We start from the raw sequence: 25153 nt of genomic DNA, 5'->3' as shown, positions 1-25153 counted from the left end.
AACTAGTTCAGGTTTTATTAGTTCTTATTACGCATGTTGCCATGGTGCTCAGCCTGCGACCACCCACTGATCAGGTTATAATAAGCTTCATTATAAAGTTCCCCATGCCTCTGTAGTCATCGGGTGCCGTCTCTCCTCCTTTTCCTCACTCTCTCTTTCTGTTTTTCATCTGGCTCAGACTCCTGACCTACTTTAGATGGCTCCAAAAGACACACTCCCCCTTTTCTCTCTCTCCTTTCCCTTGTTTTGCACTGTCAAGTCTTTGCCTCCTTCTCTCTCTCTCTCTCTCTCTCTCTCTCTCTCTCTCTCTCTCTCTCTCTCTCTCCTCCATCCCCCTCTTCATGCACTCTATGTACTCTTATGTTTAAAATGATGGATCACGTATAATCACGTGGCGACTGTGATTTGGATGGAGAGAAAGCCTGTAAATGACACTTAGATGGATGGATGGTGAGGGATTGGACTGCATTAGGCAAGGCTGGGCTGCAAAACGTGCCAAACTGCAGCTGCTCCACCTTCCCTCCTTCAAAACAACCCCCAGCTTGTCCCTCCCTTTCTCCAGCCCTGCTCGTCAGATAAGGCTATAAGCATCAGCATTAAGGTGTGAGGCATAAAAACACGGGCTGTTGTGCAAACAACGTTGCAAGACATAAAGAAGTGACAGTGCAGCCAACTAGCTGATTCAAAGCTGCAGACGGTGACTTCCCTGTTCTTCATTCTTCTTCATTCAAGGTACATTTTAAATTGCTCAAAGTTGCTAAAATGTGTTGTTCATTTTAGTTTGTTCCTAAACATGACATAAGCTTTATCACAAATGGACTGCATTTGCCCTCCAGATTCAGCTTGGTCTTGAACTTTTAATGACGACTGTGCAGTAATTTTCAAAAAGGTCTGTCAGTAAAATGACACAGTAGTCCATAATAAGATCATGCAAAACATGTATGCTTAATGAATGTTTATTTAAACATTCATGAACATGTTATGAAGCATTTATGTAAGATGTTATGGATGTTTTATGTAGACACCCTTCAAATAAAGTGTTACAGAGTTTTCCAACTAACTGATGTATGGTGCTCTTAACTAGGCCTCTGTCTTACAATTTCCATTACTAGGGAATGATGCTTCATATCTGTGTTACATGTCTATCACTTTCGATTGAGGCCCCTAATGTCACTATACTGTTATTTACTTCATAAAACACTTCACTTCATCTTACGTTTAGTGGCATAAATGTTCATAAATACATAAGAATTGCTTATAAATACATTATGCTATGTGTTAGTCCCTGTGTAGGTAGCCTTCAGTTATCAAGTTACCAGATAAGCATTAGCAATGCAATTTAATCCACCTATGTCCTGCAATTTAGTGCTCACTAAGCTGTGCCTGAGAAACTGATGCTTAATGCTTGGTCAGCAGTGTTCTTGCTTTGGTGCGGGTGTGTGTGCAGGACCATTCCTCAACATTTAGGCCCTGTGTGTTAATCCCACTCTTGCTAATCATATTATTCACAACCTAATTCATTTTGATGAGGAAAAAGTAAATGGCAAGGTAAACCCAATCAAACAATGCATAGCCAGTATAAAGGATAAATTTACTCTTCAAACAAAAAATGCATATCTAAATAAAGTAAATAGCTAATAAAATAAGTAAAATAAATTGTATAGGGCTGTTTTGAAGGCTTGGGAAACCGCTTATGTCGTTTAGAACAAGAAATGCCCTTGCTTTGTGTGCATGTGTGGGCATATGTGTGTGTCCCTCCCTTCACAGTCTTGAAGAACTTGACTTTGCTGAGAGCACAGTCAGGAAGAGAACGGGTGAAAGTATGTTCTGAAGATCAGTGTGAGTGTAATCAGCTCAGCTGTAGTTGTGTTTGTTATATTGGCACTCCTGAGTTCGCCACCCAATCACAACAAGCCTTGGCAATATGAACTCAACAAAAGGTCATTGAGGGCTTAATATAGCCAGACAGCAGTGTGTATAAACACAGCAATAAACTCTCTTTACCTAAGATAAGGACATCATTCATTGGCCAGAGCTTAAAATGGAGGTATATCTCTAAAATTACTGATAAAACAAACACCTGGCAGCCCTGCCTGTGGCCAGCCCTTCCTAGCAAAGCACTTTAAGGCAGCTGACCATTGCATGAGGACAAAATTACTCTCTTAATAAATAAAGGGACCAGGGTTCTTTGCACAATGCCATAGAAGAACCCTTTTGGTTCCCTAAAGGCTTTCAATAAATGCTTGTTTATGAGATGTGAAGGACCTTTTTTATAGTTTAAAGGATGTAAAAGTTCTAGAAATAACTTGAAATAATGAATCTTGGTTCTTTAGATCAGTGGTTCTCAAAATGGCTCTCAGGGATTTGAAGATGGTCTAGATTTTTGCTCCAACACAAACTGCAATACATAGAATACAATCCCAATTCCAATGAAGTTGGGACGTTGTGTAAAACATAAATAAAAACAGAATACGATGATTTGCAAATCCTTTTCAACCTATATTCACTTGAATACACTACAAAGACAAGATATTTAATGTTCAAACAGATAAACTGTATTGCGTTTTGCAAATATTCACTCATTTTGAATTTGATGTCTGCAACATGTTCCAAAGAAGTTGGGTCAGGGGCATGTTTACCGCTGTGTTACATCACCTTTCCTTTTAACAACACTCAATAAGCGTTTGGGAACTGAGGACACTAATTGTTGAAGCTTTGTAGGTGGAATTCTTTCCCATTCTTGCTTGATGTACAACTTCAGTTGTTCAACAGTGCGGGGTCTCCGTTGTCGTATTTTGTGCTTCATAATGCGCCACAGGTTTTCAATGGGAGACAGGTCTGGACTGCAGGCAGGCCAGTCTAGTACCCGCACTCTTTTACTATGAAGCCACGCTGTTGTAACACATGCAGAATGTGGCTTGGCGTTGTCTTGCTGAAATAAGCAGGGACGTCCCTGAAAAAGACGTTGCTTGGATGGCAGCATATGTTGCTCCAAAACCTGTATGTACCTTTCAGCATTAATGGGGCCTTCACAGATGTGCAAGTTACCCATGCCATGGGCGCTAACACACCCCCACACCATCAGAGATGCTGGCTTTAGAACTTTGCGCTGAAAATAATCCAGACAGACCTCTTTGGCCTGGAGGACACAACATCCATGATTTCCAAAAACAATTTGAAATGTGGGCTCGTCAGACCACAGGACACTTTTCCACTGTGCGTCAGTCCATCTCAGATGAGCCAGCGGCGTTTCTGGGTGTTGTTGATATATGGCTTTCACTTTGTATGGCAGAGTTTTAACTCTGGTTGGTTAGTGTAGTGGGTAACACCTCTGCCTTCTACGCTGTAGACTGGGGTTCAATCCCCCACCTGGGTAAGCCCCCTACACTATACCAATAAGAGTCCTTGGGCAAGATTCCTAACACCACCATCGCCTACTTGTGTAAAATGAACAGATTGTAAGTCGCTCTGGATAAGAGCGTCAGCCAAATGCCGTAAATGTAAATGTAACTTGCACTTGTAGATGGACCGACGAACTGTGTTCACTGACAGTGGTTTTCTGAAGTGTTCCTGAGCCCATGTGGTAATATCTGTTACAGAATGATGTCGGTTTTTAATGCAGTGCTGCCTGAGGAATCGAAGGTCACAGCATTCAATGTTCTTGCAGAGATTTCTCCAGATTCTCTGAATCTTTTGATGATATTATGGACTGTAGATGATGAAATCCCTAAATTCCTTGCAGTTGCATGTTGAGAAATGTTGTTCTTAAACTGTTGGACTATTTGCTCTCGCAGTTGTTCACAAAGTGGTGAACCTTGCCAAATCCTTCCTTGTGAACAACTGAGCCTTTCAGAGATGCTCCCTTTATAGCCAATCACGACACTCACCTGTTTCCAATGAACCTGTTCACCTGTGGAATGTTCCAAACAGGTGTTTTTAAGCATTCCTCAACATTCCCAGTCTTTTGTTGCCCCTGTCCCAACTTATTTGGAATGTGTTGCAGGCATCAAATTCAAAATGAGTAAATATTTGCAAAAAACAATAAAGTTTATCAGTTTGAACATTAAATAGCTTGTCTTTGTAGTGTATTCAATTGAATATAGGTTGAAAAGGATTTGCAAATCATTGTATTATGTTTTTATTTATGTTTTACACCACGTCCCAACTTCTTTGGAATTGGGCTTGTAAAATCCTGGACCATCTGGGGGTCCCTGAGCACGGGTTTATTGGAACCAAAAGTGAGTTCCTTTGCTTGAACCCTGCAACATAACACTGACATAGCCATGTCATGGCAGTAATGGCAGATGTCATATGCTGTTATAAGTTGTCATGACAGATTTTGTTCAGTATTATAACAGTGTTGTGTACCATTGCTGTTAATTGTCATGCTATATCAGAATGTTAGTTGCCACTGTGTACACCACTTAGCTGTCATGAAATTAAACATTATGAATTAACAATAATTGACAGTAATGGTAACACTGGACATGTTCATGACATGGCTATGTCTGTGTTATGTAGGAGGGATTGTGTGAAGTAGAAAAAAAAACATTCTATGGCATTGCCCAAACATCCCTTTGTGTAAACTGAGGGCTTTTCTGCTAACAATCATAGAACTTATTGTCGCCAGTTTATTAGAAACACTTGCTTTTTTTCAACACTTATCACCATATCCATGCACTTCATAGGTTCATAGTTTATTGACTGTAGCCCATCTGTTACTGCACAGTTTGTCAGCCCCTGTCTGCCTTTATCTGTGGAAAAGGACCACCACTGACCAGATATTATTTATGACACAGTCATTTAAACAACCTGGTTTAAAGACACTGACTTTGTTTAAGGACATGCTTTTGTACACTGACTATTATTAGACATTTGTAGCATTAAAAGCTTTTAGGACTTTAAACAAAAATGACAGCTAAAATTAAACTAAAATTACTATTATACCCAGATATCTATGTGACCCACCTGTGCGAAAAAGTAATTAGCTGCTGTAAAAATGAATAACTCATGACCTTTCTCAGCAAGAACAACAACATTTGCTCTACTTTCATGTCTGCCTTCCACATTTGGAGGACTCTGGGGCCTACTCCTCTTCAGGGTAAATACTCCGTCATGGCACACTAAATGAGATGTGCAAATGTGTTAAACTTCTTAAAGTTTAAAGAACCTCCACATAATGTAAATATTCTAAATTTTGTATGGTAAAGTTACATTTTTACTAGAACCATAGATACAAGCCAAGAACCACAGAGGAACCTTTATTTTTGAGGGTATACGGTTGGCTTGCGAAGAATGTTCTGGCCCGACAGGCCGTGTTCCAAAAAGAGCAAAATATTTACACCCTGCTCAGCCTGTAAACAAATATTTAATGTCCCAGTGCTATCTAGTGTGGCTCTATCTGCAGCTGAGGAAACAAACAGCAGGAGCCGCAACGTGGCTGGTTCTCTGGGACAAAAAAATATTAGTCGACGTATAAGATCTGATGTGTTGTGAGCCTATTAGTGCCAGTATAAGCCATAAAGCAGGATAACAGTGCTCATCTCTCAATAGGATGACAAAGCTATTGTCCAGTCTCTCTCTCGCTCCTCCGCTTTCTCCTCTTCTTAATCCTCCCACTGCCTTCTCTCCTCCTCTTCTCTCCTCTCCTCTTCCCTCCCTCCTTCCCTCCCTCCATCGCTCCTTCCCTCCCTCCATCGCTCCCTCCCTCCCCTCACTGCATCAGTCGAATCCATTTTGCAAATGATTGTGCACGGCTACAGGGATGGGAATGAACTGGTGATGCTATTTTTAGCCTAGGCCCAGAGAGGGAGGGAGGGAGGGAGGGAGTGCCAGTGAGTGCAATAGAGAGAGTGAGCGCACGTAGGAGAGAGAGAGAAGGGGTAAAAGCAGCACTAGTTTCGAGTGTGGAGCTGCAGTTGAACGCTGTGCTGTGACAGGGAGCAGTGGAAGCAGAGGGACGAGGAGAGGAGGAAGAGGAGGAAGAGGAGAAGCTTAAAGACCCGAGGCACCCAGAGACTCAGCACAGGTGGGAGATGAAAAACACCGCCCATCACACACTCTGATACTGCTCAATATTAACACCACTCTAATGTGACTGCATATTCAGCTCTAGCACTTTAACTCTCATGACCCGTTGGCATCTCATAACTACACACCTTATGCATTAGTTTAGTAGTAGGTGAGGAGTGATCCATAAGGAATGATTCTAAAGAATTCATATTTATTACTGAATTCGTTTTAGTTACTAGATTAAAAACCTTAATATTAAAAAAGCCCACAGTGGAAGGCATTCATATTGCTCTACATCCAGAGAAAGCAACCATACAGCCATACACCCTCAACACATCTCAAAATAGAACGTCGATTGCATCACATCTGATGATTACATTGTGGGTTAAGCAGATTATTATTATGTTTATTCCACTAGCGAAATGAACTGGAGAGCAGATTACATAAAAGAGGGGCAGTAGGACAGAGAAAAGCAGAGGCGGTTAAAGGGATAGCGTGATATTCGGACGCTGACGCTCGAAAAGTGCACGCACCTTGAAGAGGGTTATGTAAAAGAAGGCTCACTTGACTGCTTCAGGAAGGAAAGATGTGTGTGCTGTGGTGTGAGCTGTGGAGGAGAGCTGAGAAAAGCAGCATTGGGCGGTAAACACTGAGAGAAAATGGGGGTAGGGAGGGGGAGAGAGAGGGAGAGAGGGATGAGGGATGGGGTGCTGGGTTGTTTACATTGTTCTTCCAACAAATGGAGGGGTGTGCTAATGATGGGGTGGGGGCTGGCAGCCTGTGTGTTGTGTGTGCGCATGCATTCTCCAATTGCAATGAAATCTGAGCACACCCTGAGATCTGATGGAGAGAGGAGTTACCATGGAGACAGGGCTTGCACATTTTCCTGTGAGCTGTGTCTCGCAATATATGCATCAATTATTTGCAGTTACAGTATGAAGAATTTTAAAATTAAAGGAGCTGTTCTATGACAGTACACAAGGCAACACCTATGATCAGGAATAGATTGGCTCTATAATCGGTATCAAAGACAGTAAAACTGTATATATACTGTGTTTACTGTGTGTTTGCAGTAATGACTGCTTCATGCCCACAGCATGAAAAGAACAGTAGTTATAATCACAAGGCAATGCCATTTGATTATGAATATTACTATACGTAAATTGGCTCTATTTGTACAAGGACAATCAATCTGCACACATATTCATGTTTGCAATATTTTAATATTTGTTTCCTGCCAGCATCTTGTCCTTTCTCATTTTTGCATTCATTGTGGGTTCATTTCCACTAGCATGTCAGTATTTGCTTCTTTCTTTGGCGATAAGACAAAACCTTAAAACAAAGATTTTCACAGCACAGTGAAACTCACTTCTTTAATAATGTGTTGACTTGCTCATATGCTGACTGTCTGAACAAGAAAAGCTGTGTAGGCAATGGTGTATCCATTAGGCATGAGTCAGTTACTGATTTTAATGATACAGTATAAAACCCATCAGTTCCCCTGAGGTCCAGTGGTTGTGTGGTTTTATGCACCCAAAAAAGTCATCATTCATTTTTCCATGGCCAGTTCTCTATATCACTTAGTTTTAGACTTTCAGTGGACTCCAAATTTTAAGGCAAAGTCCTGGTTGAAACACTCTTTGTAACTTCAGCGTGGCTGAGCAGAGCAAAACTGCTATATATTGTTTTGTGTGGACTGGAGGGTGAACATTTTCACATACTACATCAAACTCTTAATTAATAAACTGAGAAAACGTTGCTTTTTTCATTATATGAGCCCTTTACTGCTACAGTTTTTGCAACAGCAGATTCCGAGATAAAGCATGCTTACACATATTATAATATTATACACATATTACACATATTATAACATGCTTACACATGTTATAATCTTTGAGCGTAAACAGTAGTAGTGCTGGTGATAATTCTATGTGTATTTAAATTATAGTTGATGTTTTGGTTTTAAAGATTTACAAGAGATTCAGTAATAATATACATACTGGTATTGGTAAAAGATTGGTGATGAAATTAGATGTATTAGTGCCTTTTAAACATTTTTTCATTATATACTTCCAGTAGTGTGATGATACTAAAAAAATAACTGATCATTTTGGACAATGATGTTAATTCTTGATAATGTACTATCACTACTATTTGTATAGTTAGTAGTATTTGTTTATGTTTTAGTGATTACATTCTCACAACTTTTGCACATTTCCAGTACATTTTCACACTACAATAATCGATTTTCATGCTGTCCCATCTCTAGTATACATCCTCATGCGTGTGTATTTATGATAGACTATATGGCCAAAGGTATGTGAACATCTAATTACCACACTTATATGAGCCTTCTGAGAAGACTTTCCACAAGATTTTGAAGTTTGTCTCAAATTGTGCACATTCAGTCAAAAGAGTATTTGTGAAGGAAGAGAAGGTTGAGGTCAAGGCTCTGTGCAGGCCACTGCTGTTCCTCCACACCGAACTCATCTAAATGATTCTTTATGGAGGTCACTTTGTGTAGGGGCACAATCATGCTGGAACAGGAAACAGCCCTCCCCAAACTGTTTTCACAAATGGGGAAGCATATAATTGTCTACAATGCTTCCCTTCACTAGAACCAATTGGCTGAGCTCAAATCATGAAAAATGGCTCCAGACAATTATCCTTCCTCCACCCAACTTTCCTATTGGCGCTATGCATTCTGGTAGATAGTATTCTCCTGGAAACCACCAAACACAGATTCGCACATAGGACAGATAGTGAAGCATGGTACATCACTCCAGAGAACACGTTTCCACTGCTCCAAACTCCAGTATCAGTGTGTTTTACACCACTCCAGTCAATGCTTGGCATTGCACATAGTGGTTTTAGTCTTTTGTGTAGCTGCTCAGCCATGAAAACTCATTTCATGATTACAGTTTTTGTGCTGATGTTGCCTCCAGAGGCAGGTTGAGGCACTCTGTAGTGAGTGATGCAACAGAAGATAGGCATTTTTATGTGCTTCAGCACTTTGCAGCCCCACTCTGTGAGTTAGCGTGGTCTACCACTTCCCAGTTAAGCTGTTGTTGCTCCTAGATGCTTTTATTTCACAGTACTAGCACTTACAGTTGACAGGGGCAGATCTTCCAGGACAGAAATTTCACAAACTGATGTGCGGCAAAGGTGGCATCCTGAGATAGGGTCACATTTAAAATTACTGATCTCTTCAGTACAACCATGTCAATTCCATTTCAGTAGCATTTACAAATACTATGATTTTTGTGAAAAGTATATATTTGGTCACTGATCTCAGAATAAAAAACATATCATTCCATCCATGCTAACCACGTATGATGTATCTGTTTACATTATAGTAACACCTTCACATTTTCTTTTGCAGCCATGCGGCCCAGGTCCAGACTGCTGGCCAAGAGAGGCCTCCCCACCATCCGCGAGGGCTACGAGGAGCTGGTGCAGGACCTGAACCAGACCAACAGCCAGCACACTAGCACACAGGACTACTTTCACTCCATCTGTCAGCTGGCCCGCCCTGCCTTCCCTCTGCATGAGCCTGACCGTGACATCCTGTCCCTTGGCACGTTGGATTCGCCCAAACCCTGCCTGCGCTTGCACCGCTTGCGCCAGCCCCTCCACCTGCAGCTCCAGCAGTCCCTCGCAGCATCAAGCACAACCCCCACAATCCAATCGCCCCAGAGCGAAGAAGCAGAGCCAGAGCGAGCCCATGGCCCAGAGCAGGGTGGACGGGACCGTCCTAGTTCAGCTGACCCACTGGAGTATCTCTACAGCCATGGAGGTGCTGCAGCAGCATCAACCAGAAGGGGGCGCCCAGACGGTCAGCGCAAGAGCAGCTGTCCTGAGCTGCTGGGCCTTGCTGAATCTGTCCCATCACCAACCATCCTGCAGCGCTCGCCGGTCAGCAGAAAGAAGTTGGATGATGGAGCCCGCAGCAGCATTCCAGCTAAGCTAGATGGCACCCCTGCTGGCTGGAGGGGGAAAAGCAGTGGCCGCTGCATGGACAAACAGACCATGGTGTCACACTGGATCGCCGAATGTCGAAGCGCATGGAGAGAGGCCCGCATTAGAGCCTGCATGCTGCCCGTCATCGCTGAGAAGTAGGCTAGTCTAGCTCACTCAAAGCATGCAACTTTGTCCAGTGAGCAGAATCTCCGAAGTTTATCAGTACAGGGAAAATGAAATGGCAAACAGAGGAATTATCCAACTTCATGGTCCACTGAGAAGAGTAATTGATTGAATTTATTTGATTCAAATGATTACGTAATTTTCACATGAATGAAATATAGAACATCAACATCGTGATTGCCAACTGAAAGACAAAGTTTTGCTGGTATAATACGTTAAATTCACGTTCAAATGATATACACATTTGGATCAAGTAAACTCAGTGCATCACTTTTTTCAGTGCAGGTTTATATGCATATACATTTCTTGATGTAAACTAAGCAAAAGTGACCCTATAGATGGTGACGTGTCAATGCCACACCATAGTGTAGAGTTATGGTGAATGTTAATGCTAAAAACTGATCAGTGTCAGTCCAGTTGTGTCCAATTGTGATCAATAACTGTATTGATTGTTGGATGCCTTTAACATTGTTTGGTGAAGAAAAAAAAGAATTCTATCATCAAAACTGCAGTACTAATATAGAATACTCTATAAATATAGTTTAGCTTATTCAAGGTCGGGACAATGGGAAAATGCACAAAGTAACAGATAAGTATATCACTGTGTGTTTGTTACGAGATTTATTTGCATTTTTATGTCCAAAATCCTATTTTTTACAAGTTTGCATAAGTGGCAGCTAGGGCAAAACGTCAGTCTCCATGCTTCCAAAGAAATCCTGAGATATTTAACAGAAATTCAATACAACTCCCATTTTTTCAACCGTTAGGGTGTAGAAGCTTAACAATAGCTGCAAAGCTTAAAGGCCATATAGGTCTAATTTAGGACGTTATTCTTGCCCAATCTTTTTGTCCACACTTGTACACCTGGAGGGACTGTACATATCAAAAAGACTGTCTCCAGGTGTACACGTTTATTAATGAAATATGAGTTCATGCATAATGATGTGATTCCCAAACAGGTCCTGTAATGCCCAGTTAGCTGGATGAAGAGCCAACTGCTGAAACCTTAAGATCCACAAAAGGAAGGCTTTACGATGCAGTTTAATATTGGCCCAAGACTTTTGGTGCCACCCAAACAATAATTCACTGCCATCTGCTGCCTGCAGCAGCAAAATAACTGTAATAATCATAATGATAGCAATTCTGTTCAGGCTCAGCCTAATGTTGATCAGCTAAACAGAGAGTGCTGGGCGCCAACTTGCAAGCACACATTCCAGCTTTTAAGGGATTGATTCTCCAAATGGGAAAGCATATGAGAGACAACCTTTATGTTAAAATGGACCCTCGAGCATATGACCTTCAAGAATCTTTCTTGACATTGAAGCATAACTGCGACAAAAAAGCCAATCTAGGACTGTTTTGTTATCCTGTTATGACTGTTTTTACCCACAAACCCTGAATCCTTTCCAGCATTAATTTGGTGTTCCAGTATTTTCAGGTAATTTATCTGTTAAATGATGGACCTTAGAGGAAAACCAGTAGATGCATGACTTTGTAAATGATTTTCTATTTATGCATTTGAAGTCCTTTAAATTATTATGATGAATGCCAATGATTTGAGTAAAAAAAATAATATTATATGGGGAAATAAAATGTTATTTGTAAAGTCTTCAAAATTGTGTTCATTAGATTTTTTCACTTTTTTAAGCAAATAAAATGTCTGTGTTCTAGTTCTTTGTTTTCTGTCTGTGTCCTTCTGTTGTTTATTTGGTGCTAAGATTATTGCCAGATAATATACATATTTTAGAGTTTTCCTCTAAACTGTCAGCATAGCTGACGTAATCAAGCTACCCATACGAAAACAAAATATATGTACATGTATATAGTGTACATATATGTAAGTATTAAATATTGTACATATGGGCACAATATATGGATACATATATGTCTGATAGGTGGGTAAACACATAGGCACAATATGGATCATACATATACTGCATGTTCAATACATAAGTCTGATCCGTGGATGTCTGATACAAACACTAGAAGACTTTTTTAAAAGCAAAAAAAATCTTATATAACATGATGTTTTCTCTCATATATTTTCAAATATATGTGTTGCATGTATATGTGTGAATAAGCTGATAAATGGCTGGCAAATACTTCACATATATGACTATGTGATACTAATGTAAGTTATATATGGTAATATATCATATATTTGAAATCTATACTATATATCAGATTTCTGCATCAGTAATTTGTTCCATGTTGTGAACTTAGAAGCTAAAAGCTATGGCATAAGTTACAAATATAAAGTTTATCAAAAAAAATAAATCAGTTCAGACAAAAAGTGTCTGTTGATCATTACAAGTAATTGATAATAATTTATATGGATGTGTATAATTTAGATATGTCACGTGTTCAGAGGTCAAAAAATGAATAATTCGGTGTGATTCCTTCACGTTTGGACACAGATCGAGCTTCAGTATAGTTTTTTTGTGGTCGGACTGTAACGCTAGTGGATCTATAGATTATATACATACAGCAATAAAATAAAACTCGAATGAATGACTCGTTCGTTTGAAGCGGTTCTTTTTATTAATCCATCAAACCGATTCCGACTGAATCGGTTTGGTCTTACTGAATCGAAAGCTTTGTAGTATTTATACTATGTATCTGAATTATAGGATGGAGACCTCTAATATTGCACCTAAAATTCATAAAACATAAGGATAGCATACTGTAATTTTTTGCAAGCCTCAATTTGCGCACATTTGTTCATTATGCTGTAGACGGCTTCTTCCTTCAGTAATTTGCCCTTTTAACATTAAGAATCTGACTCAACTAGTGTGCAAAAGATGCGAGTGTGAGACTCGCTCACTGAACGTCGTTGTATGTGGTGGAGATGTTAAACCATTTGCTTTGACTTGTAAATCAATGAATCGTTGGATCGCGCATTTGATTCACGGAGGCGGGCATTTCTAATGAATCGGTTCGCTGAGTCAAACCTTCCCTCGACGTCATGTGGTCACTTACTGCCTCACTGTGTGAAACCGAAGTACTGCAACTGCGTGTTGACACGCTAAAGCATCGCGAGATTTAACGGGGGTTGCGCGCCCTCCCTCTCAGGCCTGTGTTTTCAAGCGCTCACCGTCAGCTGTCGGGAAGTTATGGCAGAAACAAAAGGCGACGCTGTTCAGATACATTCAAGGAGTGATTCACTCGCTCGCTTTAGACTGTCCTCGTTATGTTTTTTTAATTGTTAGCTATCGACGAACAGGTGGCTGGTTCCAGCATCACTCTGCCAGGTAATTTAGCCACTTGTTTTGTTGTTTGGTTTGTCGTGCTCGGAGCGCAGCCGTTAGCCAAACAGTTTAGCCTGCTCGAGTGAACGCGGTTGAAAGGACATGACGGTCCAGTTTAGAGACAAAAAGCGTTTATCTGCAGCTTGAACCCCTGTTCCTGACATGTTTGATACTTGACATGAGTTATCAGCTGCTTGTTCTGTACCCTCGTCGCTTCAGTGCAGTCAGCTCATATTCACGATTACATAATGCTTTACTGACCGAGTGGCTGTAATCCGGCACTGACTGCCCACATTCAGTCGGTCCCGGTGTTTAACTGAGCGTCATCCCCACACACTGGCATGAACAATATATATATAAGTCTGTTTAACCTGCCGTCATATAACATGGGAACCGAAAATGTTAGGCCTTCCTGAGGTAATTAACCTACGCGTTAGTAGTTGTTGCTGAATGTCAGACCTTTGTCGTCTCATTGTATGATCAGCAGTTTTCAGTCGTTTATTACTGAGCTAGTATTAAGTGCTGCAGTATAGGAGAGATTATTTATTTAATTATGTGTTTATTGTTGAACTTGACCTGCTGTTTGTGTTCACACCAATCGTCATGAACTTGCTTGTTTCATTTTCTAGTCCTGTTATTCATGTTGGTAAAATGTTATATTTTACACTGATCTATATAGAGTCTGTTGCTTTTAGTAACAGTTAAAGCGAGTGATACTGTTCCCAGATAACTATAAAAACGACTTTGCTTCATGGAACCTTTTTAATGGCTCTTCTTCTTCATTTCCAGCCATCTACCTTTCCTCACTTACTGTCCTTCATTGGACATTATTGAATGTGTGACTTTCTCTTCGTGTTGGTTAACTGTTAATCTCCAGTTACAGAGGGATCTCTAGTTATTTTGAAGGTTGTTTTGGTTGTAGATGTGTAGATATACATTTTAAATAGTATAAATATTAAATAAACCCTCACTCATCTGTAAGTCAGATATAAGGAAATCATGCCAAAGTGTCGTATGTGCATTGTACTCATGACTATGCGTTACATTTTGTATGTGGTGTATATACTCATGTAGCACATGAATAACTAACCAGACCGCAATTCCTCTGAAAACATTTAGCATCCGATGGCAAGTCTGATGCAACGTCACAAGCTGTGGAATAATTTTGAAATACGAAGCCAGGATCAATGTCTGGAGCCGGAACTGTGTTAACAACAAGCTAGCACTCAACACTAGGCTACGTGAAATGTTTTGTAATGACTCTCTTTCTTCATTTCCAGTGAATCTACCTTTCCTTGCTGATTGTACTTCATTGGTATCCCACAATGCTCAGTGTGCAACCTTCACTTTGTGTGAACCAGCACTGTCCTTCGCTATAGCAGCAGTACTCCAGGCCGAAGTGCTCTGCTCTGGTAAGCACATACTGTCCTCACATGTTGATCTGCTCGTTCCTGGAAAACTGGGGGAGCTATAGAACACAGCCCGTCACCCACAGTGGCGTTGATGTATATAAACTGGATTTACGTTTACTGCTGCTGTGTTCATTGATGTCATCATGGCAGTTAGTTTTGATTTGCACTCATGGCATTTTAATAAGTTAACCAGCAATAAACAGAACTGAGTAGTAACTGTAATTTACTGGCTTATAGATGATTTTTCCAGTAGATTTAACTTGTAACATAACCAAAGATTTCACAGATCTTAGTGTTGGCAATTAAATTGTTGAGTTGTAAATTGTCTCTCTCACTCATACAGATCTAACTCAACAATTTCAAACAGCATTTCAAGGTTAACAAGCACATGTTAATCCATATAGTGAGCCTCTAGAAGGGAACCAAAAGAAACATTGTGTTCGTTTGCATAGTTTTCATATCTTGTTCTTGGCCAGTCCTTTACTTCTTTGCCTTCATATTGCATTCTCACCAGCCAACAGCCAAAGGTGCCCATCTGCTCCATATCGCAAACAAAGCTCTTTTAGACTGGAGGGGGATGGAAGTGTACTTGGATAATACATCTTAATGACCTCCAACTAGGAATGTAAATGTTTTTGTTTGTTTGTTTGTTTTTGCCAAAACCTAAATCTGTGTCTTCTTTCTAATTAGGTTAATCTTGTTCTTGCAGGCAAACAGTAAACATATTCCCTTTGAATAATGTTCCAGTGATCAATAAATATGATATATTTTCCCCGATTTTTCAATCCTCTTGATGTTTAATGGATGATCCTAATCTTGGGTAACGCTTCCATAAGCTTTCCTCAAACATCTGTTTGTCCTTGACTTTTTCCACCTAGTTACCGTCACATAAAATCTGGATAATGATTTTAGTTCTGAAAGAGTGGCAGAGCTGGCTAGGTGTGTTGGACAGAGAGCTGTCAATCAGGCTGCTCATTAGCCACACCCACACCATTCTCAGATAGGTCTGATCAGCCTTTCTGAAGCCTTGTTTTATCATATTTATTTCTTTTTTTTTCCATCCAAGCCTTGCTGTATGTGTTAATATAAAACCTAAGCTTAGTATTATACAGAAATTATTAGTATTTTACTGTATTTCCTTGGACTTTAAATGACCGTGAACCTTAAGTGAACAAGTGGGCTTGTGGCAAGTTTATCAATGTTTTCTGAGAGTGCAAAAGGCAATTGGTACATGTAGATACACCTACTCAAACGTGAAGGGCACAGCCAAAGGTGTTCTGGACCACTTTTTCCAAGAAGACTTTTTGCAAGGGATGACACAAATGACTGTTTTGTCCATGTTCTGTGTGAGAAAATGTGATGTGCAGCGGTATAAGGAAATCACTCATGAGTGTGCAAGTTTGTAGAGAAGCACGTTTTAACAGTTTTGAGAACTCCTGAGCCAAGCAATGAGCCAAAGCTAGCCACGAACAATGTTATATAAGTTCAGTTTAACTTAGGCTTTTAATGAGTAATAAACTAAACTTTAGAAGAGTACAGAGAGTATAGAACTTTCAGTAGCCCATCACTGCATACCAGTCATTTTGTCAGCAAAACAGCAAAAATGGGGTTCTTATATGCAGTATTTTTAATATGGCTGTTTGCTTCTTCTGTTTTAATGATTTTAGTCTTTTCAGTTAACAATTAATCTTTAGCTAATGATGGATCCCTAGTTTCCATGTGATTAATGGTTATTTTTAGGTTATTTTTTGATTGTAGATAACTTTGTCTCAGCTTTAAATCAGATAAATTAAATTATTGAATTAAAATATTGAATGTAAATACCTATTTAGTGTGTGTGTGTGTGTGTGTGTGTGTGTGTGTGTGTGTGGGTGGGTGGCAAAATGCTTCAGTCCTACTCAATACCTCAATTCCACTGAAAATATTTAGCATCTGATGACAAATGTGGTGTAAGGTCACAAGCTGCAGAGTAGTTGTGAAATATGAGAAGCCAGGATCAATGTCTGGCTTCATCAGATTAAGCCGGAACTGTGTTTAGCAAGCTGATTGGATCCAGGAAAGCAAAAAACATCATCAGATACTGAGATTCAAAGTATCTTAGTACATCCATACTTGACAATTCTGATCGTTTCTATTCTGCACATAATTGATTGTGTGTTAGGAGGATAAGTATATCGAATGACTGATCGCTGCAGTTATGCTTAGTACATGACTGTAAAAGGGAGCACACAGTCAGTATTTCATGAGTTCTTAAAGAAATTCCTTTTCCACAAAAGTGTAGATTATAATGTGATGTGGAATTTTTGTCCTGTTCTCTTGCAGGTTGGACCCAATCTGCCACCTGTTTGGCTAATCCTACCTTATTACACACTTTCGCCTCAGACAAAGTCTGTCCTAAGTAGCCATGGTGTCCAGACCTGGTGACATTCCAGGTGAGGGCGGAGTCTTCTGTATTGGCTTTGTTGAACCTAGTTATGTCCATGGCATAGTTTTACATTTCATCTTTTTTTTTGCAGAAATGTTGAGGTCTTGAAAGATGACCACTTTTGTTCATATTTTTATTTCGCTGGTTTTTGTTTTCACGTTTGTACCATTTAGTCTTGACCAGCTGCTATTCTGGCACAGAAATCTGGCCTTACACTCATTCAGATTATGAAAAATGTGGTAAATCTGTCAAATGTGGTTTGTGTAAGAGTAATGTATTGTTGTATTGTCGCAGCCCTAGAGGCAGGCTCAGGAGGGAGTGAGGGCCTGCTCGGGGGCATGTCCATCCCCGCTGGAATGGCTCGACGAGCCCTCAGCTATGACGACAACTTGGAGAGACCTATGTCTCCTCCTCCCTCTGATATCAACATTACCAACTTGTGGAAAAGACCTGTCATTCCTGAGAGAAAGTTCTCCCGATTGGCTGAGGTGCTCTGTCTGCTACTGTTGTTTCAGTGAGAGGGCAAGGCAAAATTTTTACATGTAAAGAAATAGTTTGTTGAAAAATCACATTTGCGTGAATGGAAATATAATATAAAATATTACTTACTCCAAATGCAGCTGATAGGTCAATAGGTTTCTATTACAATTTTGTTTCTTTTGCTTAAAACTGGAACTGCTAGGCTAACAATGCTAACAAACACTGAAAGTCTATTAAGTCACCTTAACCGTTCCCACAAATACCTACACAAATCAGGTTTTGACCTGATTAGGTTCTCTATTGACGTGACCACACAGTGCTGTGTTGTGAATTTCTTTAGCCCCGTCTTTTATAATATTTTACAGAATGATGCCCAGTTGTGCTAAGGAAAATGATTCTAGTTATCCAAAATGGCTGCTCCTTCTTTTAACTGCACAGAAAAGTCGTTTTGTTTTGTTGTTTTGTTTATAGTAGATAATAATGTGTTCTAAACTCCATGGACTTTTCTGTGTGACCTGAATTATGACCTGGATGTGGTTTGAGCAGGTTGAAAGAAGTTTTGTGAATGTATTCACAGAAATGGTTTGGGTAACTACTGACTTCCAGTAAGTTGTAGCATCGTCAGTCAGGCAGCTCCTGTTCTAAAGTAAAGAAGTAAAATTTGGACACCAAACATGTTATTGGCTGATTGACTGCATTTAGGCTAAGTGGAAAATTTGATTTCTGATCAGATGAAGTGTGTACCTTATTCAGACAGTTGTGCTCATGGTCAGTGGACTGAAATAAACAGTGCAATTTATGCAGTGATTTATGGCAGCATAAAGAATTAGTGTTACTCAAATTTCCAAAACAAGCCAATCAAATGTATTCAGTACTGTGCGAAAGTCTTAGAGACCCAAGACACATTTTCAGACTCTATTCATTTGTGTAGTATGTGTTTATTTGCTGAGAAAAGTGTTAATATTTGAATAAACAAAATTTATACATTTATTAATAATGATTGTGAAGGTGTCCAGGAAAAATATGGACCCAATAATTTTTTTTAACTTTTTGTTGTTTTTAAGTTTATTTGAATTATGAATATGACTTTATTCTAATGTATATTGGGATAAACTCACTGTTGAGGTAAATTGTTAAATTTGCTTAGATGCCTAAAACTTTTGCACAGTACTGTACCTAACCACATGATATTCCATAGCAGGGCCACATCCTGTTTATTTAAATAATTATTTAAGTAATTCTTTGAAAACTTTGTGTTATAAATGTTTTGGTTATTTTGTGGATATTGATATTTTTATTCTGAAACGGGTATAGTGTGAAGAAAAAAAAAAATGAAGGTTACACCAAGGTGACATTGGCTTATAGTGTTTTAAAGGCTGATATACTTTTGTGTACTCTCAGGAGGATGAATCGGACATCGCAATCAAGGGTACACCTGCCCTTGAGCCTTCTCATCCTTCAGCTCCAGTGGTGAAGGCCAAAGCCTCAGTCCTCATGAACTCTCTCATCATCAGTAAGAGCAATGGGCAGTGCAGTCTGCTAAACTGCCTTGGTCTAATGGACACTATCTGACAGTATTACCACTCTAACAATACATTATAACTTGAATTCAGAACAAATTACTGCAGGAGAGTGATTACCTTTGCTCTTAGCAGTAACACTGTTAGCTGGTTATATGCCTGTAGCAGATACTCACTACCTCTTCTGTGCTGTAGAGCAGACCCAGGAGAGCATGCAGAACTTTGAAAAGAGAGCTGGATTGACAGATACAGGATACACGCCACACAAAGGCCTGACTGCTGAAGAAACCCGCTACCACCGCATGGCTGAGTCAATGCAGGTCAGTTTCCAACCTGTCATACGCAGCCATTTAAAAGCCATTCAGTAACAGCCACTTACCATGTTATTTTAGATATTGTATATTTTCCCCATTGTGGTGTTTAGCTGTTTTCTTATTTTATACATACTATTGCACTGTAGATGTAAATATTGTGAATTAGACCGGTGTCTCTTCTGATGTGTTTTGACTCCTATAGCACTTTATTTATGTATTTATTTATTTATTTATTTATTTGTTTGTTTGTTTGTTTGTTTGCAATAATTTGGTCAACATATCTGCCTTGATATTTGTTCACTGCATTTGATTTATAACTGATCTTTCATGTTCTAGAAAGTGCACATGCAAAGTGTTGACATTAAGGAGGATAAGCAGCCCTCTTCTGCTCAGTCAACCCCATCTGGAACCCCTCAGTCATCCCCCAAACAGAAACGCAGGTACAGCATCACTGTTTTTCCCCAGTCTGGCAAAGGGAGATTTGGAAATTGACACTTAATTTCTTGTTTAACCGTATGAGATGGAAAATGTGTGTTTGTGTTTGTCAGGAGCTGGTTCAGCAGTCAGGGCTCTGTGGCCTCCCTCACTGGCTCAGAGCTCAGCTCGAGCTCCAGCTCTAGCATGGACCTGGGAGCTAGTGATGGAGCCGTGGAGCGCTGGAGCGTCTTTGGACCTAGACCCCAGGTTCACAAGTCTACCTCTGACATGGGTGCAGAATCAGGCTCCACAGGTAAATTGCCTAGAGCACCCTAGATGTAGGAAGCACCCGCTTAACATTTTGGTCTAAAAGTCCATTGAAAGTGGTTTTAAAGCTTTGAGGATAAGAGCTTCTTTATGCTACACTGACATCACTCCTGGAGCAGGACTTACTTGTGTTTTGTGACTCACATGTTGCAAATAAGTCCAGATGTGTGTTTCACATAGATTAGACACTGTTCTCAAACATCAGTTCTTCTAGTATTCATTTTGAAACAGGATAGGAAATGGAAACAGTAAATGGAAGTTTTTTCCATTTTCCATTTTAGTTTTTCTATTAAGAAAAGGGTATTTGTAAGGGCCAACTTATTATAGACATGTTTTTAATTTTAATCTTGTTTCCAGTGTCTTATACTCTCAAATGTTATGACTGCATTTGAATTAGGGATGCAAGTTCTTCAGATTCTTTTCACAAAAAAATGACCATTTGTTAGTCAGCAATAAATCGTTAACCAGTAAGCCTAAAATCAAGGGTGTGACCCATCAGTTATCATAAATAGTTTTGCTGAGGCATGTTTGAAGCCATTTTAAAATATTTGATATATGCACACTTATCGTTGCTGTCTGAAAAACCTTGTATCTGTATAATTTGAAAATACCAGTTGGGCTTTATATTTTCTGTAAATTTCGTGATGAATGGACAAAACAAACTGAACCAAAACGACTTGGGAAGACATCTGGTTCCATTGACTTACATTAAAAGTAAAGCATGTTTTTTTGCTTCTCCTGTAAAGTTGCCACTTTGGAGATACGAGGTTTTCTTCCGACAGCAGCGTTATGGGCGTATTTATAAGCCCACTGAATTCTGTGTTAATGCATTGAGATGTTAGAAAGTGTTCCTTTTATGTATCATGAAATGTAGTACTGATAGGTGAGGCCCGGCATGGATATAGCCAGCTTAAACGTAGACAAATACAGCATACTGCCGAATAAAAGACATTAATTGTGACTAAGCTCTAAGATTCAGTTTGAACTAAAACATGGGCATTTGTACAGGTCTTAACATAAGTGTCCTAAGATGACCTTCCTTTCCCAGCTTAATCTGTGTAGTGGAGCATTTTTGTCCCTTCTTTACTTGATTTGAGTAGTATTAGTTTTTAACAAGGTAGTGTGCTTGTAAATCTTATTTAAATATTTGTCATCTTATTTAACCTTTGCCATTAGCTGTATTGACTGGCCACATCACACAGACAGGCTTTTTTCTTTTGGCTTTCCTAGCTGTTTACAAGGCAAGGTCCAGCGTGCTAATGAGGTTACCCCTCAGAGCTTCTGAATGTTTGCTGATGGTTTAGCACTGGGGATGTTATTTACGCTAGCTGTTCACCAATGACCCCATAAGGCTGAACTCTCACTGTTCTCTGGGTCACACAGGGGGCTTTGCCCTGCAGCCCTACAAGGGCGCTCAGAAGCCCACCCCCATGGAGGTCATGAAGGCACAGGCCACCCGGCTGGCCGAGGAACCAACCAATTTCAAAGCTCCGCCAAAAATGGAGATCCCCACTGTGGATGGCAAGCGGCAGATGACGCGGCCCCACAAGCTCAAACACCGTGACATGAACGTGCTAACCCCCTCAGGCTTCTGAAAGCCCACCTTAGCATTCGCTCACACCACTGGAAACACGTAGCTGGTCTACCCTCTTTCCCTTCCTATTTGTGTCCCTCGTGCTGTGAGGTGACTGAAGTGTTTTTTTTTTTTTTTGTTTTTTTTAATTTTCTCTTTTAAAAAAGGGTTAAAAACAGTCTGTGCCCACATGATTCCTAATGATAGCCTTCCTGTTTTGTCTTGTGTAAATGTTATGCCTCAAAATAAGTGTGTGTAATGAGGTGCCATTTTTCTTCGCTTTCTGCCTCTTCACACTTTAGCCTTTCAGTGGGCTCGAGTTACATTTCGTTGGGTATCTTATGTTTATCACTTCATTCACAACAGTGTTAAATTACCTCTGTTTCACGTTCTCTAAGAGATATTGATAAAGTACATGCTAGACAATCTGGCCTCTGGATTTTATGTTTTTTTTTTTTTTTTTTTTTTTTTTTGCATGTTCTGTAGTGCAGCTTTGGGTTGGTAGTAGACCTCTCGTTTCCTGCCTGCCAACAGCTGTCATCTTATATTCCTCAACACCATAGTAGCTACTGTAACCTCAAGATTATGTGGTCTGGTCGTGTCTCTTGATAACCTGTCTTGAGTCTTTGAACTGAGTCTACTGTATTGAAGTATGAAACAATGTTCTTGGCAGTTTTCATACTGCAGTGTCAAGTATATTGTTAGGAAGGCGCTAATTTTGTTAGGCTGATGACTAAGTTTACTATTTAATGTAGATGATGTGAACGGTCTGTTCTATTTTTGTTAAATTGTGAAAGTTTTATTTGTTAAATTTCAAGAAGTTGAATGTATAGTTCAGCCTTCTTGGTGGACCTGTAAAAACCTAAATAAATCTAAACATGAGTTTAGCCTGAGTGTCTTCTCATCAGCCATCATTCGCTTTGCAGGAAATGCTGGAAAATCTTTCTGGAATGTGAGAGTCAGTGCAGTGGTCTTTTTCCTGGACGTCCAGACTATCAGAATTGGGTCATCTGCTTTCTGTGTTACAAAGTTTGTTGAAGCTGGATCAGGTTCATTTTTTTTTTTTTGCAGTTCTCTCGATGACAAGCCATATATGAGTAAAAATTTCTAAATTGCATGGAAATTAGTCCTTGAGGAGTTACTCCTTTTCAGTATAACCCATATTGAAATGTACCAGAATGAAGCTGTAAAGCCAGCAAAACCTGGATTTTAAGAAATGCTAATAAAGTACTTTAGTGAAGACAGTGGTCAAAGTAACATACATTGGAATATGATATAAAATAATAATAAACAGACGTCATGTCCTTTGCAATTAAAACACCAATTTCTTGAGCTCTTCTACTATATTGAGGAAGCAGGGCTGCAAAGGCTCTCTATAGAGATGCTTGGCCTTTGAGCACTTTATTCCTTGAAGGCAGGGACCGAAGCTTTTCACTGTGATTGGGCTGTAAATGCTGCATCGTGTGTGTTGTGTTAGCCCTTATATAGGCCATGATTTTCTTGCAGTGTTTGCAAAAAATTGGTTTGGTTTTGTTCTCTTCATTTTCATCTTGCCACACCTCAGTTTGAAAGCACAACATGACATCCTCAATCTTATTCGTCTTCGCCAGTTTGCAAAACAGAAGAAGCTGCAAGCCTGTTAATGTGGCTAAAGACTGAGATATGTTGTCACACCTCTACTAATTTCTCATTAGGAATTTCTCACAGTAAGAAAATAAATACATAAAGAATTATATATATATATATATATATATATATATATATATATATATAAAAACCTAACCTGACATATATGTATGCACACACATATGTGTATACAGTATATACAGATGTGTTGTCAATACTTGTCACTGTTAAATCCCTTAAGTTGGCTGTTTTCCTTGTAAACTCTGAGGAAACAAACCAAAATTTTGTGGCACAGTTAAAAATAAAACCCTGAATGTGCTTTGCCATATTGAGATAAAACTGAGAAATATATATATATATATATATATATACACACACACACACACACACACAGGGCAGGTACGTGTACACACTGGTCACACTTGTTCTTTTAATTTGTGTGTTGTAATTAATAATAAATAATTGCTTAATAATTAATTTTAAAGTGTTTATGACCATCCATAAACTCTATATAAGGGTACTGTTACTGTAAAGACTACAAACAATAATGTAAAATTAATGTAAGTTGTAAGTTCATACTTGTCCAGGGTGTATCCTACCTTCCGAGCGATGACTGCTGGGGTAGGCTCCAGTACCAACCCCCTTACCCTGACGGAGAAGTGGCTTGGAAAATGGATGGATGTAAGTCCATTTAACATCTTGCTTACATTAGGCTGAAGGTAAAGACATACCATGCGAATTGGCTCCCTCACCCACTTCACGTTGGTTGCATGCATGCTAGAACACTCTCTGACATCAGTAAAAAGCAAAACAACTGCCATGCCACCTTCCCTTTAAGTTTTGGGCCTCAGGATGGTCCATCTTTCTTCTTCATCTACAGCAATGTTAGGACTGCTGGTGTTGACTACAACGTTGAATCCCAAAAGCTGCCACAAGGAGGCGACAGTGCCACGAATTATTTGGAGAAAACGTAGTTGAGTTTGCTGTCCAAGAAACAGGAGGCCCAGAAAGGGACTGCTCTGAGCAGCATATCTTTAGCATGCCTTCGAAATGTAGACTTGACTTTTTCAGCTTTCTGTGCATTAATTTCACACAGTCGTGTGAAAGATCAATTACATTCATCACATCGCATAATTAAACCTAAACAATATACTGCCTTTAATCACTGTCATGGAAAGCTGCACTTGGTAGTATACTTGCTAGTATAAGTCTGTCTACACATATGAGCCCTGCTGTGTTTCTTCAGATCATATGCTGTCTTATTGGCAACCTCCTCACGTCTGGAGCTGCCATGGTAAATACACTTTCCTGGAAGTCCCCCTGCACCCCCACTCCTAAACACACACACACACACACTCATTCCTGAGCCCCAGGCCTCCTCCCTCTGTGACGCTGGAGTTTCACTCTCTGACACATCGTAGGTCATTTCCTGTGTTCAGCGGCCTCCCAGCGGGATGTCTGGAGTTAATCTGGAGCCTGGTGGTCCACCCAACCTGGGTCTGCCACAGCTCTGCTCTCTACGAGTCACTGTGATAGAGCCATGAGATCACAGTGTGACCACCACACTGGACGGACGTGGGTTTGGGGCTCAAACAGGGAGGCGAGACAGCCACAGAAACTGTGGCTGTGTTCCAATATGCATACTTGTGTTCTTAG

At 39.9% G+C, this 25153-nt stretch overlaps 2 protein-coding genes across 4 annotated transcripts; both read left to right on the top strand.

The window, feature by feature from the left end:
* Positions 1–610: 610 nt before the first annotated feature.
* si:dkeyp-72g9.4 lies at positions 611–11828 on the top strand. Of its 2 annotated transcripts, XM_017720284.2 has the most exons (3): positions 611–732; positions 5940–6028; positions 9395–11828. In XM_017720284.2, exon 3 carries the CDS (start codon positions 9397–9399, stop codon positions 10129–10131), a length of 735 nt encoding a protein of 244 aa, XP_017575773.2. In that variant the 5' UTR covers positions 611–732; positions 5940–6028; positions 9395–9396; the 3' UTR covers positions 10132–11828. The 2 variants fall into 2 exon arrangements, with proteins under 2 accessions (XP_017575773.2, XP_017575772.2); XM_017720283.2 differs by lacking the exon at positions 611–732 and having other exon boundaries at positions 5858–6028.
* A 1394-nt stretch (positions 11829–13222) lies between these two features.
* On the top strand, positions 13223–22758 carry kiaa1191 (KIAA1191 ortholog). 2 transcript variants are annotated; one of them, XM_017720286.2, is made up of 9 exons: positions 13223–13406; positions 14684–14815; positions 17138–17247; positions 17535–17728; positions 19122–19233; positions 19436–19560; positions 19891–19994; positions 20103–20284; positions 21682–22758. In XM_017720286.2, the coding sequence occupies exons 3-9, from the start codon at positions 17220–17222 to the stop codon at positions 21891–21893; spliced, it is 957 nt and encodes a 318-aa protein (XP_017575775.1). In that variant the 5' UTR covers positions 13223–13406; positions 14684–14815; positions 17138–17219; the 3' UTR covers positions 21894–22758. The 2 variants fall into 2 exon arrangements, with proteins under 2 accessions (XP_017575775.1, XP_037402155.1); XM_037546258.1 differs by lacking the exon at positions 13223–13406 and adding an exon at positions 13695–13820.
* Positions 22759–25153: the final 2395 nt, after the last annotated feature.

The sequence above is a fragment of the Pygocentrus nattereri genome, chromosome 16, assembly GCF_015220715.1.
Source record: "Pygocentrus nattereri isolate fPygNat1 chromosome 16, fPygNat1.pri, whole genome shotgun sequence".
Lineage (NCBI taxonomy): Eukaryota > Metazoa > Chordata > Actinopteri > Characiformes > Serrasalmidae > Pygocentrus > Pygocentrus nattereri.
The sequence above is the reverse complement of the archived record's forward strand: the minus strand, read 5'-3'. Positions and strand labels throughout refer to the sequence as shown.